Consider the following 22,366-nt stretch of genomic DNA (forward strand, 5'->3'; position numbering starts at 1 on the left):
AGATTAAGGGACAGACTAAACTGGACATAGAAATTTGTAGAATTTTTCTGAAGAAAGGATCTTGGGAAAAAAATTGTATGTGTGATCAACCTGGCTAAGATTGGAATAAAGTTAATCATGTGAATGAATTTCAGCATCAAAGTACACTGCCTACCTATGTTCTTGTTGTCTAGTTGCTAAGTCACGTCTGACTCTTTGCGACCCCATGGACTGCAGCACACCAGTCTCCTCTGTCCTCCATTATCTCCCAGAGTTTGCTCAAATTCATGTCCACTGAGTCAGTGATGCTATCTAACCATCTCATGCTCTGCTGCCCCCTTCTCCTTTTGCTTTTAATAAGCAGTGGTAAACAAAGGTTTTCTTTGTCATTCATGCCATCTGTCTATAAAAATAAAAATCCAATCTTTTATCTTCATCAGATCTTTGACTATTTAGGAAAAAAACTGAGATTGTTCAATATTTATAAGAGCTAACTAACTTTCTGTATTTGCCTGTGAAGTCTTTGTCATTTTGATTAAATAGATAACTAACTATAGCGTCACAGTGACCTGTGACCCTGTTTGAAAAAGTGTTTTAAAATCTTTTGAAATTTTTGACGAAGTTCCCTCAAATCAAATTCAAATGAAATCTTATTGACCTGGAAATAATTTGGGGGCTTTCCAAAAGCCCCTGGAATACAGCAAAATATTCACTTTCTCTTCTAATAAAAGACAGATATGAAAATAATTAGGCTTATTGAGTAGGCTAAATTTCATGGGAAGCATTGTCAAATAAGTGAGATAAATGTTCTTCAGTTCAGTTCAATTCAGTCACTCAGTCGTGTCCGATTCTTTGCAACCCCATGAATCGCAGCACGCCAGGCCTCCCTGTCCATCACCAACTCCTGGAGTTCACTCAGACTCTCGTCCATCAAGTCAGTGATGCCATCCAGCCATCTCATCCTCTATCGTCCCCTTCTCCTCCTGCCCCCAATCCCTCCCAGCATCAGAGTCTTTTCCAATGAGTCAACTCTTCACATGAGGTGGCCAAAGTACTGGAGTTTCAGCTTTAGAATCATTCCTTCCAAAGAAATCCCAGGGCTGATCTCCTTCAGAATGGACTGATTGGATCTCCTTGCAGTCCAAGGGACTCTTGAGTCTTCTCCAACACCGTAGTTCAAAAGCATCAATTCTTCCGCACTCAGCTTTCTTCACAGTCCAACTCTCACATCCATACATGACCACAGGAAAAACCATAGCCTTGACTAGACGGACCTTTTTGGCAAAGTAATGTCTCTGCTAAATGTTCTTTGGGGAAACGTTATTATAAGTGCTCTAGAAATTTATAAAATTTTTAAAATTCAGATATGTCCTTGTACAATGTTATTAGTCATAATTCTAGTTATTATTTTAAAATTTTATGTGTTACAGAAATAACCAAATTTCCTCTTCAATTGCATTATAATGACTCAGATCTTTAACCATGCCATTTTAAATCTTTTGTCATTTACAGGAAATTATAGTGTTACTCTGATGCTTTTGCAAACAAAGCAAAACTTCAACTTCAACTGCAAGAAGATCCTACGGTCCAGTTCAGGCGCTCAGTCGTGTCTGACTCTTTGCGACCCCATGGACTGCAGCATGCCAGGCTTCCCTGTCCATTACTAACTCCCAGAGCTTGCTCAAACTCATGTCCATCAAGTCGGTGATGCCATCAAACCACATCATCCTCTGTCGTCCCCTTCTTCTCCGGCCTTCAATCTTTCCCAGCATCAGGGTCTTTTCCAAGGAGTCAGTTCTTTGCATCAGGTGAACAAATACTGGAGATTCAGCTTCAGCATCAGTCCTTCCAATGAATATTCAGGACTAATTTCCTTTAGGATGGACAGGTTGGATCTCCTTGCAGTCCAAGGGACTCTCAAAAGTCTTCTCCAACACCACAGTTCAAAAGCATCAATTCTTCGGTGCTCAACTTCCTTTATGGTCCAACTCTCACATCCATACATGACTACTAGAAAAACCATAGCTTTGACTAGACAGACCTTTGTTGGCAAAGTAATGTCTCTGCTTTTCAATATGCTGTCTAGGTTGGTGATAGCTTTTCTTCCAAGGAGCAAGCATCTTTTAATTTCATGGCTGCAGTCATCATCTGCAGTGATTTTGGAGCCCAAAAAAATAGTTTCTCACTGTTTCCACTGTTTCCCCAGATATTTGCCAGGAGTGATGGGACCGGATTCTATGATCTTAGTTTTCCGAATGTTGAGTTTTAAGCCAACTTTTCACTCTCCTCTTTCACTTTCATCAAGAGGCTCTTCAGTTCCTCTTTGCTTTCTGCCATAAAGGTGGTGTCATCTGCATATCTGAGGTTATTGATATTTCTCCTGGCAATCTTGATTCCAGCTTGTGCTTCATCTAGCCCAGCATTTTGCATGATGTACTCTGCATAAAAGTTAAATAAGCCGGGTGAAAATATACAGCCTTCATGTACTCCTTTTCCTATTTGGAACCAGTCTGTTGTTTCATGTCCAGTTCTAACTGTTGCTTTTTGACCTGCATACAGGTTTTCTCAGGAGGCAGGCCAGGTGGTCTGGTATTCCCATCTTTTGAAAAATTTCCCACAGTTTTTTGTGATCCACACAGTCAAAGGGTTTGGCATAGTCAATAAAGCAGAAGTAGATGTTTTTCTGGATCTCTTGCATTTTTTATGATCCAACAAATGTTGGCAATTTGATCTCTGGTTCCTCTGCCTTTTCTAAATCCAGCTTGAACATCTGGAAGTTCATAGTTCATGTGCTGTTGAAGCCTGGCTTGGAGAATTTTGAGCATTACTTCGCTAGTGTGTGAGATGAGTGCAATTGTGTGGTAGTTTGAACATTCTTTGGCATTGCCTTTCTTTGGGATTGGAATGAAAACTGAGCTTTTCCAGTCTTGTGGCCACTGCTGAGTTTTCCATATTTGCTGGCATATTGAGTGCACCATTTACACAGTGTCATCTTTTAGGATTTGAAATAGCTCAGTTGGAATTCTACCACCTCCACCAGCTTTGTTCGTAGTGGTGCTTCCTAAGGCCAACTTGACTTCGAATTCCAGGATGTCTGACTCTAGGTGAGTGATCACACCATTGTGGTTATCTGGGTCATGTAGATCTTTTTTGTATAGTTCTTCTGTGCATTCTTGCCACCTCTTCTTAATATCTTCTGTTACTGTTAGGTCCATACCATTTCTGTCCTTTACTGTGCCCATCTTTGCTTGAAATGTTCCCTTGGTATCTCTAAGTTTCTTGAAGAGCTCTCTAGTCTTTTCCATTCTATTGTTTTCCTCTATTTCTTTGCATTGATCGCTGAGGAAGGCTTTCTTATCTCTCCTTGCTTTCTTTGGAATTCTGCATTCAAATGGGTACATCTTTCCTTTTCTCCTTTGCCTTTAGCTTCTCTTCTTTTCTCAGCTATTTGTAAGGCCTCCTCAGACAAGCATTTTGCCTTTTTGCACTTCTTTTTCTTGGGGATGGCCTTGATCCCTGCCTCCCGTACAATGTCACGAACCTCTGTCCATAGTTCATCAGACACTCTATCAGATCTAATCCTTTGAATCTATTTGTCACTTACAGTGTATAATAGTAAGGGATTTGATTTAGGTCATACCTGAATGGTCTAGTGGTTTTCCCTACTTTCTTCAATTTAAGTCTGAATTTGGCAATAAGGAGTTCATGATCTGAGCCACAGTCAGCTCCCTGTCTTGTTTTTGCTGACTGTATAGAGCTTCTCCATCTCTGGCTGCAAAGAATATAATCAATCTGATTTTGTATTGAGCATCTGGTGATGTTCATATGCAGAGTCTTCTCTTGTGTTGTTGGAAGAGGGTGTTTACTATGACCAATGCGTTCTCTTGGTAAAACTCTGTTAGCCTTTGCCCTGCTTCATTTTGTACCCCAAGGCCAAAGTTGCCTGTTACTCCAGGTATCTCTTGACTTCCTACTTGTTCATCTCTGTTCCCTATGATGAAAAGGACATCTTTTTTGGGTGTTAGTTCTAGAATGTCTTGTAGGTCTTCATAGAACTGTTCAACTTCAGCTTCTTCAGTATGGAGCATAGACTTGGATTACTGTGATATTGAATGGTTTGCTTTGGAAACGAACAGAGATCATTCTGTCATTTTTGAGATTGTACCGAAGAACTGCATTTTGGACTCTTTTTGGACTATGAGGGCTATTTCATTCTTCTAAGGGATTCTTGTCCACAGTAGTAGATATAACGGTTATCTGAGTTAAATTCGCCCATTCCAGTCCATTTTACTTCGCTGATTCCTAAAATGTTGATGTTCACTCTTGCCATCTCTTGTTTGACCACTTCCAATTTACCTTGATTCATGAACCTAACATTCCAGCTTCCTATGCAATATTGTTCTTCACAGCATTGGACTGTACTTATATCACCAGTCACATCAATGACTGGGCAATGATCCTTTCTAAAGATCTTCTTTAGCTCAGTTGGTAAAGAAGTTCCTTAGGACTTTTTGACAAACATAGGTTTCTGATAATTTTCAGATGATACCACTGAACTGGGTAAGAAAAAATAGAACTCTAATGGAAAAACTAATGGCTTTACAAAACTGCTAACAGAAGACAAGATCAACAAGAGTTAATCACATGGGACTGAATGAACTGATGAATATGATTATAATTTTATGACTCTTTTGTCTGAAATATTACTGCCTTTTTAATCTTTGTTTTCCAGATATAAGAAAACCTTTGATCTTATACCATGACTTACAGTAATTCAGTAAATTATATCATTATAAGCAGAACTGAAACATTTATATTTTTCTCCCTGCCTGATCCCTCCAGAATTCAGAAACTCATGGTGAATACTCTTATTTTCAGGGCATTATAGTTATATTTTGTTCTTGTTTAGTTGCTAAGTCATGTCTGACTCTTTGCAATGCCATGTACTGTAGCCCAACAGGCTCCTCTGTCCATGGGATTTTCCAGGCAGAATACTGGAGTGGGTTTCCATTCCCTTCTCCAGGGGATCTTCCCAACCCAGGGATTGAATCCATGTTTCCTGCATTGGCAGGCGTATTCTCTACCACCTAAGAACCAGGGAAGCCCATTATAGTTATATTTATATGAGTTAAATAAGAATTTCTTCTTAGAAGAGGATGCAACTGGAAACTTGTTATATTACTAAAGTTTTGACTGGAATGTCGTACTTGAGATATACAAGTATAGACTCAGATATGACCAGACAGCTTTAAGGAACTAAGGTTGACTTTGTGGAGCTGACAAAGCCCTTGGAAAAACAGCTAGGCACCTTGCTCACAGTGTTCCCATCAGCCTTACCATGTGAGTAAAGAAGGTCATTTCCTGCAGGTGGAGAAACTTTAGGATATTTTGGGGACCTCAAAAAGAGAGCAATTCACCCAAAACTATAGGTATTACAGGCAAGCATGATGGCAAGTCTTTTGCTGGGCTTCCTCACCTCGAGAGAACATTTAAAAGTTCAATCTGGAGATTCCTTACTGAAAGGTAACCATTCCATTCATCACATTTCTGTGATGATGTACAAGTTAAAGATACAAGAGAGAAGTACAGTTAAAGATCTTTATTCAGAATTTAATGTATAGTTAGGAAAACAAACAAAATAAAGGCTTCCAATGACTATGAAGGGAAGTGAAGTGTTAGTTGCTCAGTCGTGTCCAACTCTTTCTGACCCCATGGACTATAGCCTGGAGGCTCTTCTGTCCATGGGAATTCTCCAGGCAAGAATACAAGAGTGGGTAGTCATTCCCTTCTCCTGGGAATCTTCCCAATCCAGGGATCGAACCTGGGTCTCCTGTGTTGCAGGCCTATTCTTTACTGTCTAAGTCACTAGGGAAGCCCTCCAATGACTGCGTCCATATATAAATTAAATACTAAGAGCTTTGAACCACATAATTAATTCAACAGGAATAATAAAAATGGAAGGACTGGTTTTATTCAGGATCATTCCCTTTTTATTCATTACTTGAGAAATATGCTAATCATCAGCTAAGAGTGGTCCTTTCTTTCCTAACAAAGATGCTGCTTGGATATTCCAATTCACATTTAGGAAAACTGAATAACCAAAATAACGGAAAGGCAAAACTATAGTATATAACAAATATCCATGCTGTAGCTGGTCAGGAAAAACTGGGATCGACAGACCTTTGAAAAGATATTTCACAGCTGAGGCAAAAATAACTTGGAGTTAACTTTACTTAAATAATATATTCTGTATTTGAGGAAATAGCTCAGAAGTTTAGTTTTCATGCCTGTAATTTTGGTGGCTGTCAAATAACCTCATTGGGATGTCCATATCAAGAAATTCATCAGCACAAAAATCACTAATACTAGACAATTTGGGCTCCTGGCATTCATAATAGGCTCCAATGTAGTTTTTGTTTGTTTCTTTGCTTTGGTGTTAGTTATCAAGAAGAAGAAAAAAAAAGAACTGGGGTCAGCTTACATGTCTTATGTAATTGAGGAGCAAAGAAGCAAGAAAAATGTTACAGGATAGAATAAAACTTTGACTGCCAGATCTTATCCAAAGAGAATCTGTTAAACCTGATGGCTCTCATTTGGAGATGCTGCAGTGACATAACTAAAGTTCTTTAATGTTTTGGTATTGCATAAGCAAAGAAGAGGGATAACATATGACCTCTCAAAATATGTCTCTTTGGTATAAAGATAATTTAAGGCTGATCATTTTTAAGAAACAGCAGACACAGGAGAAGCTCTAAAACTCCAGTAGAAGTTACTCTTTGTAAGAGATCTTTACAGTTATAAAAGAAATCTTCCCTTGTAAGGGTGTTTCCCTTCCTGTACCAGGAAGAGGATGACTTTCAATCTCCAGAAACTCATCAATGGAGAAGGCAGAGGCTTAAGTCTGCATAACAACCACGCCCATCATTACTGTGCTTTTCTTGGTCACCTCCCATAACTGGCCTCCCAGGCTCCCCAACTCTTCTTTTGTCTTTCCTGGAGATGGTATTGAAGGTGCTGGCTTGGGCCATTTCAGGGGGTTACTCAGTTTTCCTGGCTATTCCACATGTATTTAGGAGGAAGATATGTTAGTAAATTTATGTTTGCTTTTCTCCCATTAATCTATCTTATATAGCCAAGAACCCACTCTTTGTGACCCCATGGACTGTAGCCCACCAGGCTCCTCCGTCCATGGGATTCTCCAGGCAAGAATATTGGAGTGGGTTGCCATTTCCTTCTCCAGGGGATATTCCCGACCCAGGGATTGAACCAAGGTCTCCCGCATTGCAGGCAGACGCTTTAACCTCTGAGCCACCAGGGAAGCAATTAAGAAGGGTAGAGGGAAAATTATTTTTCCTTCCAAACAGCAACAACTCAAAAAAATGACTCTTCTGTGTATGCCTAGTGAAGGACTGGGAAGCCTGGTGTGCTGCAGTCCATGGGGTCACAAAGAATTAGATACAAATTAGTGACTGAACAACAACTCAGTTTTTAATGGTCTTTTTAGGAAGATGCAGCCGTATAGAGAAGTAGGAGGTTTTGATGTCTGGGCAAAGTTTGGCTTTTCAATATTTTGAAATCAGTGGTCAAAGATGTTAAAGGATGAGCCCCAAAAGAGCTTGATACAGTTCTATTGTCTCCCTGTATCTTGCAGCAAATAAATGCACGAGGTAAATACTAACAAGGATGGTGGCACATATTACAAAAGTGATCCATTATATGAAGGGATAAGGAGTCCACTGGGTCTAAATTCATCTGGCTTTAAAACAATGTATCCTAAATGATATGCATGTTAATTATGTTACTGAAGATATTCCAAGGACTAGGGAGTTAGAGAGCAAGTCTAATTCCCATGGATTTCACTCTTTGGGGGGCTTCCCTGGTAGCTGAGATGGTAAAGAATCTGCCTACAATGCACGAGACCTGGGTTCGATCCTTGAGTCGGGAAGATCCCCTGGAGAAGGGAATGGCTACCCACTCCAATATTCTTATCTGGAGAATTCCACTGACAGAGGAGCCTGGAGGTACAGTCCATGGGGTCGCAAAGATTTGGCCATGACTGACTGAGCGACTAACATACACATACCTTCTAAAAACAAGTATTTCCTGTAGTAAGGAGCTAAAATTTGAGCTTCCTAGGTGGCTCAGTGGTAAAGACACTGCCTGTCAATGCAGAAAATGTGGGTTTGATCCCTGGGTCAGGAAGATCCCCTGGAGGAGGAAATGACAACCCACTCCAGTATTCTTGCCTGGGAAATCCCATGGACAGAGGAGCCTGGTGGGCTACAGTCCATAGGGTCACAAAGAGTGGGACAGGACTGAAGTGATTTAACACACACACTCTTCGGAGGGACGGAGAAAGGGAAAGGGAGGGAGATTTCGCATCCAAGAGTTAAAATGGGTTTGAGGAGGAATAGAAGAAAACTAGATGTTTATCATTATTAACTAGTGCTAGTCTCTGAGACAGATACTTTGCCAGTTTCCAAACTACTTCATGATGAATGAATTGCCATATTATTGTAATCAAGATATCTAAACAATTCACTACAGGACTGTTAATGAACATTCCCTTTATGTGACAGTTTCAAAGCCAAACGTCCCCTAGAAGCACAATTCTACATTAGAAATGCTTAATATCAAAGTAGTTTAAAAAGCAGATGATGGCATTTCAAATTATATTGGTTCTGATTTCCTGATCGTTTAATTTTATGAGTGCCAGGCACATAGTAGGTTTTTAACAATTGCCATTAAATGCATGAATAAATTAATGAAGATCTCCTGTAGGACAGCACATTCAAACTAAAGTAAATCTATTATAAGGAAAAATATAGAATCAACAGAGCAAAATTGCCAGTGCTAAAGCTGACCATTTTAATGAAAGATAAATTAGATGTGAGGGAATTTTTAATGAGACATGTTATTGCTGCATCCTAAATTATCCAGATTATCACATAGTTGGAGTAGAAAAATCATGTAATAGCTGCTAACATGGTGATAAATATGTCAGACACTGTGATACATATTGATACACACTAAGTTTATTCCTCGTAGCTGCTCTATATGGAAAGTACTATCATTATTCCCCATTTTATACAAGAGAAATTTGAGGCTCACAGAGAGTATGGGATTTGTCCAAGATAGCACAGCTAGTATGCAAAGAGTGGGTTTTGCACAGACAGCCTTACTCCAGAGTCCACACCCTTAAATATTAAACTGCTTTGCTCCAGAGAGTAAACACGTCCACACTGTGAAGTCATCCAGAATTACAGTGTGGACAAGGAACTCAGAGAATGAAAAAGAAACTTAGGATGGCCTGGTGAGTGCAAGAGTGACTAGGCCAAAGTCAGAGCACAATGATGCTGGATATCTGTCTGGAGAATTGCTTGTGCTAGAGACATGGAAAACATACAAATGATGGGCAAATAAAAGATTGGGGTTTTGGAGGGAAGCTGAAAGTCAGTGTTGGATGCATGGTCAAATTGGGGAGCAGTGATTAGGAACCTAAGCAAAGGCATCTGGGTAAAAGGTTCAGAGACTTACATAGGGAGTTCAATTCAACAGGCAATGGTGGAGACAAGAGATAACACAGAAGGAAATGTATCTACTCTTTGCTTCGGTTCTTTTTGGGACAAGGATCTAACTCTCAAGCTTCTCAGGCCAGGGACTAGAGTGAGGAATAGGGCGCAAGGCAGTCATACACTAATGTGGCCCATTGGCCATTGTTTTATTCTATGACCTAGTTCTCTGTAGAGCATGTGACATGACCCTAACTGTCCCAGTACCTTCCCTGGCTGTAGGAATCAACAACCCTGAATATTCTCAAGCAAAAGTCAAATTTCCTAGTAAATTTTCAGCCAGTTTTTGTGGAAATTAGATTTTTTTAAAGAGAAAAGGCTGGCCCAGAATCTAGCCTAGCTCAATCCTAGCTATACTATTTATAGTATTGTCTTGGCATTAAGGACAACTCAGCTGATAACAGGAGGTGATAGCTCAAAGAATCCGCAACACCCATTGGAGGGTTCTGACATCATTTTTATTATGTTAACAATACTGAACTAAAGGTAACAGTGGAGGGGGAAAAAAAACTTAAGTTATTTTGGCAAAGGTACGTCCTGGCAAGTTTACTTGTCAGAAGAATGGATAATTACTGATTTATGAGATCTGTATTCATCAAATGCTTTAACATATCTCTCTATGCAAGTTTTAAGAAGAAAGACTTTGAAGGCCTGTAAGATAGTTAAGGGATTTATAAGTCAACAGCAGAAGAATATGATTCACAGTAACAGCTTCCAGCTCTTCTCTGAGCTTTAGGCTTCTGAGCAATACAGTCAGTCATCTTGGTCATTACACAATTGCTAGAATGACAACAATTTGACTCTCGCAGGGACCCTGTGACCAAAACTATCAGCTCCCATGTGCTGTGCCTTCCTTGAGCTTCTGAACCTTTCAGGACTGGGGAACTTGTAGTTATGGCATCTGTTAACCAGAGTCCATTGTTTTTTCCCACAGATGGTTGGGATAGATCATTCCACATGCTGATAAGCCTCTCCAGGGCAGGAGATGTCTGACTACCATTGTGAATTGATGACTCATTTGCTGCAGCTCCCTTAAAAGGAAGGTGAACACTAACTTTAATAGGGGCTTTTGGAGTACATGACCTTGAAGGATACTTTCTGGCTTTAGCTTTTATTTTACGGAAGATAAAATGCTGGTGGCATAAATACATATTTGAGAAACACTGTGGAAGATGTAAGTATTGAAGAGTGCTCTAACACTGCCCACCACTTTCTTCTTCATGTTTAGGAAATCAGGCAGTATTGGAAAAGTCTTTTCAAACGATCTCCTTGATTCCTCAGTCATTTATGTTTGTAGTACCGGAAGCTTTCTTAGCTATGGGCAACTTAACCTTAAGCCACACATGCTAAAAATAGCCTGGCGGTGCTTGACCCTTCCTGACCCTTGAGTGCCTGTCTGCTAGATAAGAGCTGTAATAGCTGCATCCTCCTTGGAAATGATCCAGCTTCCTTCCTTCTTCCTATGATCTCTACTTAACTGTCACTCCCACTTTATCCTAAAAAGAAATAAACATCATTAAAGCCAACAGATTTTTAGATGAGCCCTCTATCTTTTCTCTATTACCTTCCTTCTTGAAGAATAATTCAGACTCTGTAATTAGACTCTTCAATTCAAAAGAGTGATCAGAATGGTGAAAGTATTTTATCCACATAAAAGAAGAATGAATAAAAGGAACTAAAGCTGAATCTATGGAAGTGAAGGCCCAGAAGGATTATGGGGACTGTCATCAAACTTTTGAAGGGCTATTTTGGGAAAGAGAGATTAAAAACGGGATCATGGGGTAGATAGTGAAATAGGAATGTTTTCTAATTGTTACATTTTTCCAAAGATAGAACTGGCTTCCTGGAGGAGGAACGTGATCCAGTATAAGCTGACAGATCACTAGGGAAGATGTTGATGAATAGTTCAATTATACATCTAGGCTACTTCCAACCCTGGGAATATTTTTGTCCTTTTATATGTGTAATATTTCTACTTTAAGTCCCTTCATTGACTGACAAACAATCAGACTGCTTACTAGCTGCTGCTTATCTTTTCCCTCCATTAACATCTCCCCAAAAGTAAACTATTTGAATATTACAGTCACCTTGACAACAGAGGTGTCTATTTTAATAGCTTTCAGTAACATTATTCAAAGGGAATCTATTTTCCAATAAAGTCTTTGGCATTCTCTTTCTCTTCCAACCTCAAAGAGTTTAGGATGAAACATGTGCTTTGAAATTAAAATCACTGTAAATTCGCTGAGTAAGAGAATGTTTTCATTTAGCATAATGTAGAAAAAAATTTTTTTTCTCTTGTAACGTACATGAAAAAATTTCACCAACAAAAAGGCATGGCTCAAATTTTACAATCGTCTATAATTTCAAACAATTCAATATATATTTATATATATATTTTAACCCTGTGTGTAAGGTATTGGGGTTGCTGTGGAATCAGATTTATTGTAGCCGATGTTATACTCAACCAAAACATACCTTACTTAAATTGCTAATGATGAATAATAATTGAAAAATAATTCACTAGTGAATTATTATTAATCATGGGAGGATATTACACATGTAAAAATTATCTAAGGCAGAAAAAAATAATAATGAAGTAAAATGGGGACTCAATTGGATGTAATTTGTACACTCAAGGAACAACCTTTCAATTAAGAGCCTAATCTTTGACTTAAAACTCTCTTGGTTATTTTTAATTGGTTTGCTTACTTCTAATATTATCAATAGCATTTAACTAAATACTTCCTGTGCATAGGCTCTGTCCCAAGCTCTTCACACTTAGTGTTTTTTTTTCATCTGTAAAATCCACTAAGAGTTGATAATATTATTTTTCCCATTCCATATTATCAGGGAACTGAAGCTTAAGGAAGTTAGATATCATTCCCAAGATTATATAGCTGGTATTAAAACAGAGAAAGGGGGACTTCCCTGATGATCAAGTGGTTAAGACTCCCCACTTTGATTGTAGGGGGCACAGGTTTGATCCCTGGTTGGGGAACTAAGATCCTGCATACCTAATGGCACAGCTTGAGGGAGGGGAAGAAAAAGGAATCTGAATATCTAAATTTGACTCCAGTGCCTGAGCTAGTCACCCATCCACTGTGCTATCTGCTTTGATGGCCTTACTGTTAACGTAATTGTTTTATTTGGAATAAATTTATGTTAAAAAAAAACACAATTTTTTTTTACCTTCCAATTATTTCACTTTCATTAAAGGTTAAGTCAACTACTCAAACTTAGAAGGTTACACTCACCCCGTTTGTGAAGGAGAACACTGGCATGCCGACGTCCATTTCCATTTTCAACATAACAGGAGTAATTTCCCAAGTCACCTTCTTCTACAGAGTCCACAATTAATGAGATGGAAACTTCCTGTTCCCCAAGATGCTCCTTGAGGATTCTAAAATATAAAGCAAAATGAAACAAAAAACCCCCACACAAACATACACACACATGAAAGAAAAAATTTTAGGTGAATCTGATATGAAAAAACCTACAGCATCTGTGCTTCAAATTTGGTCATGGATTGATGCTATCTTAATTAAATTATATCATGCCCTTTTCTTTTTCACTTCTAATAAGGAAGCTTGTCTTTGTGGATGCTAATGAAGTTGCAGTTAATTATCTCTCTTAGCAGGACAATCACACTGTCATAATAAAGAGGTGAGAGAGACCTTGAAGAAAAGTTTACAAATTGCTTTCCCTTTAAGAAGAAATATGATGTAAGGGTGGGATAAGAAATTCTAATGTCTTAGGCTGGAGGACTAATTATCTATCAGGTTAATTTTAAAGAAAGGAAGGATAGAAAATTTCTGAGCTATTTTGACATTTCAGTTGAAACCTCTAGTCTGGCATTGTTTTAAAAGGTACAAATCAATTCCTATTTTTAAAGAAATATGAAATTACAAAACTATAGACTAAATGTTCTGATGAAGCATTTAATTCTGACATTTAAAATTCACAGTAGATGCTCACTAACCTCACTGTCAAGGATTTTAACAATCTTTTTAGAACAAATGGAAAACTTCAAAGTAGGGCTCCCTTGCCATGCTCACCAAGTTTCCACCTTTACTCTCCCACCCCCTTGGTAACTCATGCTTGCACAATACTTCCTCATGAAGAATCAAAGAAAAAAATACCTTTCTAGAACATTCCCTGAGCACTCACAAAAGTAGAGAAGGGGAAAGTTAGGAGGTTTATTGGTTATTGTCCTATAACCTTAGCATTTCAGAGTATATGAGTATAAGATAATAGTGAAGTTTTAAACATGAAAAATGGCAGAGGAGCATTTTAGTATGTATTGAAGAATTGCTCATCTGGGCATTTCAGAACCTGACTGCAATGTTATATTCCTGGGTATTTGTTGCCAGGAAGAAAATTCCAGTAGAAATAACCCTCTGTGACAGTTTTATAGGTTTTTATTTTCTATTGAAAACCTTTTTCTCTTATACCTTTCCTAAAGTTTTAAAAGTCTTCACATTTAAGAAGAAGAATTTGGTTAAAATGCTCAAATATACCCCAAAGAGGTGATCTTTAGATTGGAGAATGTTTACAAATGATCTGCATTTTGATTCACTTATAATTTATTAATTAATATATTTGCTTATTTACATTATGAATAAAAATGAGTACCCGTATATAAGTGTACTTTTAGTCATAACTGAATACCTCAATATTTAAAAGTAAGCAAACAAATATGTTAATTATTTTTCAAAAAAGAAGATGCATAAGCATTATGCCCTCAAAATAAGTGTATTTTTATGATTATTTGCTATTATTCCACTATATTAATATTTAGACCTTAAAGTCAGCCTAAAAAAGGTAATAAAAGCATTTTTGTATTACCATTCCTATCAAGTGTTTTATAGTCTACACGATGCCTCAAATATGTAGCAACATATAAAAGGAAGTGACAGAGACGATGTTTGAATCCTAAAAACATGATGTTGAATTCTAAAAGCCTGTTAACACTGGGTTGGCCAAAAAGTTCCTTTGTGTTTATCCAGAAAATGGTATAGAAAAACCCAAACAAACTTTTTGGCCACCCAATATTTCCTCTCAGCAATTAAAAAAAAAGAGCTCTTATCAACCAAAAGTACAATATCACATTTTCCATATTTGATGCTATTTTGGTAAACTCACATTCAGTTTATTCCTTAGTGGAAAATTCCTTTTTATTTCTCTTAAATTCTTTGCAAATGGCACTCAGGTTTTACAATTTCATAGTCACTCCCTCAAGGATATTTTTCCTCCTTGCCATTAAATGTTGTAACATTTTTAGTATGATAGTAAAACACCCTCAACCCCCTTCTTTTTTAGCTCACTTTCTATTCACTAACACAGCAAATGTGAATCTTGACTGTACAAGTTAAAAGAGACAAATTACTTTACCTAATGTCACTTTCCCAAACTCGATTTTCATCCAGATCTTCAATAAACTTCTCTCCTTTCATCCAGTAAATTAAAGGACTGACATCTCCACTGTACCCAAAGAAAGCTCTGCAGGTGAGATTAGCTGAATCACCTGTGGAGAGAAGCGATAGAAATGTGTTGTAAAACTGTTGATACACTCTTATTTTAGGCAAACTGGCACATAAAACTTAAATCACTTCATTGATTTAATGAAACATCTCTCTAAATCAATATTTTTCACATATTTTCTGTCAAATTAACAGAATGTGTACTTTTGGCAGCTTGCTTAATGGAATGTGAATTACTTATCAGATTATGAAGAACACTGGTCAGTTATTCTACAGAACTTTACTTTCATTTAAGTTTGCCTGATGTTTCCATATGAATAGATTGAGGTTATGAATTATTAGGAAGGGTACTTCAGAGGTGATGTGCACTTCTCAAAGCACATGCTCACTTGCTTCAGTCATGTCCGACTCTTTGCCACCCTGCTGACTGTAGCCCACCAGGCACCTCTGTCCATAGGATTCTCCAGGCAAGAATACTGGAGTGGGTTGCCATGCCCTTCTCCAGGGGATCTTCCCGACCCAGGGATTGAACCTGGGTCTGCATTGGCAGGTAGGTTTTTTACTACTGCGATATCAGACAAGAACATAATGTTGATAATATGAGATTTTATAAAGCAGTTAGAAGATGTTTCTCAGTCCTGAATGTGGGAAAGAAAGAGAACCAAATGTTTCAGTGGGAAAGAAATGGAACTGCAAAATACAGGATTCCTTACAAATGTTACTAAAATATTTGTACTATGTGAGGAATAGTATTTTAATTAGGGAAACCAGCACACATTCAGGTAAAAAAACACATTATTAAAATACAAATGGACAACACCTGAGAATAAATATTTGGGCTGTTTATAAAACATAAAATCAATAATACTACTGTGGAGATGAGTTTCTTCCAGTGCACTACTCAAGAGAGGCCACTGTAATGATGAATACAGATTAATTACTTAATAAGGTAAGTGGAAGTCCCTGACTGAAAAGTGGGAGTGAATTTAATGCCAACAGAAACTAAGGCATATTTCTGGACAAGTAACGTGATTTTGCAAACACCTGATTTCCTCAAGCCTCAGGCAGCATTAGAGAACTGAAATATTCCAGTACTATTATAGTTTTAAGATCTTGCTGCCTCCAAGTAGAGCTAGAAAATGTGGGATGGCAAAGAGACCTATAGGGACCTACTCCAGAATGGACTGGAGCAGGGGAACTCTTAAGGATACCTTAAGTAAGGCAAATTTATTCATTTCTTAAATTCCTGAGAATATTCTAGAGGACTTTGACAAATATGTGACTTTAAGGTGAAGAGAAGGAGGTTCCTAAAGTCTAAAAGCTAAGCTATGAGTTAATAGTGAACATTGCCTGAAACTGGGCTTATCAGTGATTCTACCATATAAACCTAGAGAAAACCATAATTCACTTACAGATGCACTCTTTGTAAGTCCTGGTATGGGTCAACCTGTATATAAACTTTATTCTCCAAGTTCTACAAGAAAATTTTTATTGGATAAAATTCATATTATCTTATGTCCATTGCATAAGACTGCTGCTGCTGCTGCTAAGTTGCTTCAGTCGTGTCCGACTCAGTGTGACCCCATAGACGGAAGCCCACCAGGCTCCCCCGTCCCTGGGATTCTCCAGGCAAGAACACTGGAGTGGGTTGCCATTTCCTTCTCCAATGCATGGAAGTGAAAAGTGAAAGTGAAGTCGCTCAGTCGTGTCCAACTATTAGCGACCCCATGGACTACAGCCTACTAGGCTCCTCCATCCACGGGATATTCTAGGCAAGAGTACTGGAGTGGGGTGCCATTGCCTTCTCCGTGCATAAGACTAGTTCATAACTGAATTCTTGCTCCTCTAATATTTTTAAGATAGCATGATACAGCCTTTCCTTTTATCTTATCTTTCTTTACATCTGAATGTCCTCCAAGTAAGTGATTCTTTAGAGACTTTGATTCTATATGCAATAATCATTATTAGTGACCAGATAAGTTCAGAAAATGTCTGCAAATTTTATGAGGCAAATGGAGCTTTAAATAATCTCCTTCATTATTAATTTTGATACATAAATATTTTGTTAATATTTTAATATGCAACCCCCTCCCTGAGAGAATAATTTACCTTACACAATGGATAATTGAATGTCAATCTTACTGATTGGAAACCACAGATTTCTATGGGAAATGTCAACCCAATGGTTCAGAACAATTTTTAAATCCAGTATTCTTTGCTTTTACATTTTTCTAAGAGCACTGGCTTTTATGTAACTCAACTACCTGTTACAGTGTCAAGGTAGTCATAAATTCAACAGTAAATCTCAAAATACTATATAGTGTGATGATTAATATCATATGCCAAGAGAATCAGTATATATTACAGAGTTCAAAAATTTACATGTCAATAATTTACACAATCTGTGTTTTAAGGGAACAAGATTTAGCTTTTAGGTAGGAGTTAATGACTGAAACTCATAAATAGAAATCTCCAGAAATTATCTCATTTTCCATTACAGTTTTACTAAATTTGGGGGATCATAAATAATGATCATGTCACTAGCAACTCAGCCTGACATTCTTTAGCAGAGAAGTCAATTGAATCCCTCGCTGGGAACTGAATTTTTCTCTCTTGTCACCCTCCTACCTTCCCAGATCAACTGATTTGCTATTATCTAATTCCTCCTTTTTCTCAACTATTGGCTTTGTGCCGCCACACCTAGTAAATGGCTCCTGCACCCATGTAAGAAACGATTGACTTTTTCAATCATCTTTGCTCACCTCTTCTTTTGACTACTTATCATGCCTTGAGCTCCAGTACTGGGGGTATCCCAAGTGCTATGGGGGCACCCGGAGGGCCTCTACTCAGACCTGGGTTGGGCTTACTGTGGGTTAGAGAGTGGAATTCATGCAAGGAATAAAAGAAGGTGGAGGGAAAAATAGAAAAGCACTCCAGGTAGAGAGGAAAGAACCTGAGTGACAGAATGTCAGGGAACTTTGGAGGAAGTCAGTAACTCCAGAGTCGTTGAAGCTAAACTACATGTAGTGGGTAGAGTTGGGGTGAGGATTTGGGGGAAAATCATGAGGCCAGAGCAGTGGCAGCCCTGATCTCCCATGAAGGCCATGTTTAAGATGTGGGAATTCCATTTAAGGGCAATTCTAAGTTGGGGAAAGGTTTCAGGTAGGAGATTGACATGGGCACACTTGCAGTCTAAAGAAATCACTCTTTTTGTATTTGCCAAACTGGGATTGGAGAGAGTTCCAAGAGAAGTGAGAAAGATTGAGAATTTTATGATACTTCAGGACCATATAAGGGACCATCACTGCAAAGAGAGGATTATTTCCACATCATTTCTTCCTTCCTTTCTTACTTGTTTTTGGGCCACACCACTTGGCATGTGGGATCTTCGTTCCCCAACCAGGAATCGAACCCCAGCCCCCTGAATTGAAAGCTCAGAGTCTTAACCACTGGACCACCAGGGAAGTCCCTCTGCATAGTTTCTTAAAAGGACAAAGTACAGGTTATAGCACTGATGACAGACCACTGTGCTTTTTATCAATGTGATCGTAGGAAGCCTCTCAAAGCACAGATTACAAGGAAGCCTGATAAGGTAGAAAATACATTTTTTATTTTTATAATTTACCTGCATCACTGTGTGTGTGTGTAGGAGAGAGAGACAGACAGATTAAACGGTTTCCAGCTGCTTCTCAAAACAATCAGGAGAAACAATGATGACATGTTTGTTGACCTTCCATTCCCAGATGATATGGACAGTGATATTGGCATATTAATGACTGGGAATCTCCATTCCTCTCCCAACTCCTCCCCAGTCCCCTCCCCAGGCTCTCCTTCTGGAATCGGCGTGGGCTCTCACTTTCAGCACAGTCGGAGCCAGGGTGAGTGTCTTCTTTCTAGGGAAGCACCCGAGGAGCTGAAACAGCAGCCTCTAGCCCTTGGGTATTTTGTGTCAACCGCCAAAGCCGAGAATCTCCCCCAGTGGTTTTGGTCATCATGTCCCCAGGCTCAGAACCAGTGTCCCCTCTTCCTAAAGGCTTCGCTGCATCACCACATTTCTGTAGCACAGACGGACAAACTTCTCCCCGCCAGGAATTCTCAGCGGGTTCCACATTCTCTTGACTCCAAAACCACGTCTGATGTTTTAAGGTTTGTTTTGGAGCAGTACAACGCTCTGTCGTGGCTCACGTGCAATCCGACCACCCAGGACCGTACCTCCTGCCTTCCCGTCCACTTTGGGGTGCTCACTCAGTTGTACAAGGCCATCATGAATATACTCTAATTGGAAAAGCAAAAAACAAAAAACAAAACAAACAAACAAAAAAAAACAATCAGGAGAGAAAGTCAACTTGAGTAGAGGTCTGTTCTGTGAAGTTGTTGTTGTTCAGTTGCTCAGTCATGTCAGACTCCTTGCGACTCCATGGACTGCAGAATGCCAGGTCTCCCTGTCCTTCACTATCTCCCCAAGTTTGCTCAAGCTCATGTCCATTGGGTTGATGATGTCATCCAACCACATCTGTCACCCACTTCTCATCCTGCCCTCAATCTTTCTCAGCATCAGGGTCTTTTCCAAAGAGTCAGCTCTTCACATCAGGTGAGCAAAGTATTAAAGCTTTAGCTTCAGCATCAGTCCTTCTAATGAATATTCAGGGTTGATTTCCTTTAGGATTGATTGGTTGGATCTCCTTGTTGTCCAAGGGACTCTCAAGAGTCTTCTCCACCACTACAGTTTGAAAGGAACAATTCTTCGGTGCTCAGCCTTCTTTCTGATTCAACTCTCACATGCATACATGACTACTGGAAAAACCATAGCTTTAACTATACGGACCTTTGTCAGCAAAGTGATGCCTCTGCTTTTTAAAATGCTGTCTAGGTTTGTCATAGCTTTTCTTTCAAGGAGCAAGTGTCTTTTAATTACATGGCTGCAGTCACTGTCCACAGTGATTTTGGAACTCAAAAAAAAATTGTCTGTCACTGTTTCCATTTTTTCCCCATCTATTTGCCATGAAGTGATGGGACCAGATGTCGTGAACTTAGTTTTTTGCAGGTTGAGTTTTAAGTCAGCTTTTCACTCTCCTCAAGAGGCTCTTTAGTTCCTCTTTGCTTTCTGCCATAAGGGTGGTGTCATCTGTATATTTGAGGTTACTGAAATTTCTCCTGGCAATCTTGATTCCAGCTTGAGCTTTGTCCAGCCTGGCATCTTTCATGATGTACTCTGCATGTGAGTTAAATAAGCCAGGTGACAATATACACCCTTGATGTATTCCTTTCCCAATTTTGAACCAGTCTGTTGTTCCATGTCCAGTTCTAACTGTTGCTTCTTGATGTGCATACAGGTTTCTCAGGAGGCAGGTAAGGTGGTCTGGTATTCCCATCTCTTTCAGCATTTTCCACAGTTTGTTGTGATCCACACAGTCAGAGGCTTTAGTGTAGTCAATGAAGCAGAAGTAGATGTTTTTCTGGAATTCTCTTGTTTTTTTGATGATCCAACAAGATGTTGGCAATTTGATCTCTGGTTCCTCTGCCTTTTCTAAATCCAGCTTGAACATCTGGAAGTTCTCAGTTCACTTACTCTTGAAGCCTACCTTGAAGGATTTTGAGCATTACCTTGCAAGCATGTGAAATGAGTGCAATTGTGCGGTAGTTTGAACATTCTTTGGCATTGCCCTTCTTTGGGATTGGAATGAAAACTGACCTTTTCCAGTCCTGTGGCCACTGCTGAGTTTTCCAAATGTGCTGGCATATTGAGTGCAGCACTTTGACAGCATCATCTTTTAGGATTTGAAATAGCTCAGCTGGAATTCCATCACCTCCATTAGCTTTGTTCGTAGTAATGCTTCCTAAGGCCCACTTGACTTCACACTACAGAATGTATGGCTCTAGGTGAGTGATCACATCATCATGGTTATCCGGGTTATTAAGACCATTTTTGTACAATTCTTCTGTGTATCTTTGCCACCTCTTCTTAATATCTTCTGTTTCTGTTCAGTTTGGTACAGTTCAGTTGCTCAGTCATGTCTGACTCTTTGTGACCCCATGGACTGCTGTTAGTTTCATACTGTTTCTGTTCTTTATTGTGCTCATCTTTACATGAAATGCTCCCTTGGTGTCTCTAATTTTCTTGAAGGGATTTTTAAAATTGTTTCTCTTAATGATACCTATTTGTGTGTCTGAACAGAAGTTACTACTCCCATTCTTATGCAAAGCTCTGTTTCTCAAGAGAGGACACTAGAAGCCCAGTGGAGTCAATCTTGAGAGAAGGCCAGGTGACATCAGGCTCACCTGAGACTCACCAACCGCTAAAGTGTTGGTGAGGAAAGCTGAATCCATCTAGTACTTGGTTGGGCAAAAATTTCATTTGTTTGTTTGTTTTTTTTTTTAATAGCTTAAGGGAAACCCAAATGAACTTTTGGGCCAACCCAATACTTTTCATTTGGGAAATGGTGGCTAATCACATGAGCATCTGTTAGGAGCTGTGACCTCAGACCCCAAGTGTGTACTACCTGTGTTTGAAAGCAGAAATAAATGACTATAAATCCTTCCCCTCGGGTTAAAGAAAAACAGGAGTGAATAGAATATCATGGGGCAGGGTGGGGCCCAGGGAGAGATGATGCACTTCTACTCAATAAGGGTAGATAGGAATTCATAAGTATAACTAGGAAAATTAGGAAAATATAATTAGCAAATTTTGTTTAGAAAGCTAATTAGGCAATTATGAAAGAGGAATTAGGAAAATAAAAATAATATGACTGTGTTTGTACCTTGGGCTGATGAAGCAGTATATGCAGTTACATAATAGGATTTTAGCATCTGAATTTTATGAGTAGTTCATCCATGATCTATTTCACATTCTCATGCTTTTTATAAAATTGTGATTAATGGTTTAGAGTTCTTTTTAAACAACATATTTATTATTATTAAAAAATTATTGGAGTATAATAGCTTTACAAAGTTGTGCTAGTTTCTGCTGTACAACAATGTGAATCAGCTGTACATATACATATATCTCCTCCCTCTTGAGCCTCCCTCCACATTTTCACACTTTTTAATATTATATTCTTTGATTTAAACTCTCCTCACTTCCACGTAGCAAATTCCTTCTCCTCCATTAAGTTCTATTTAAAATAGCACCTCTTACAAAAGACTGACTTGGCTTTTCTAGGAATCGTCAGTCAACTCTGTCTTTTCTCCCCTTTTCCTCTTGGAACAGGTTTGCTTCCCTGGTGGCTCAGTGGTAAAGAATCCGCCTGCCAATGCAGGAGACACACAGGAGATGCAGGTTCATTCCCTGGATTGGGAAGATTCCCTGAAGGAACTGGCAACCTACTCCAGTGTTCT

At 38.9% G+C, this 22,366-nt stretch overlaps 1 protein-coding gene across 1 annotated transcript in view; it reads right to left on the reverse strand.

The window, feature by feature from the left end:
- The window catches only part of IL1RAPL1 (interleukin 1 receptor accessory protein like 1), a 701,662-nt gene that overhangs the window by 48,057 nt on the left and 631,239 nt on the right, over positions 1–22,366 (reverse strand). Inside the window, exons 6-7 of the mRNA XM_070785085.1 lie at positions 14,943–15,075; positions 12,806–12,951 (exon numbers count right to left, since the gene is read on the reverse strand). Coding sequence (XP_070641186.1) covers positions 12,806–12,951; positions 14,943–15,075 — 279 coding nt within the window. The remainder of the gene's footprint in view (positions 1–12,805; positions 12,952–14,942; positions 15,076–22,366) is intronic.

The sequence above is a fragment of the Bos indicus genome, chromosome X (assembly GCF_029378745.1).
Source record: "Bos indicus isolate NIAB-ARS_2022 breed Sahiwal x Tharparkar chromosome X, NIAB-ARS_B.indTharparkar_mat_pri_1.0, whole genome shotgun sequence".
NCBI classification, from domain to species: Eukaryota; Metazoa; Chordata; class Mammalia; order Artiodactyla; family Bovidae; genus Bos; species Bos indicus.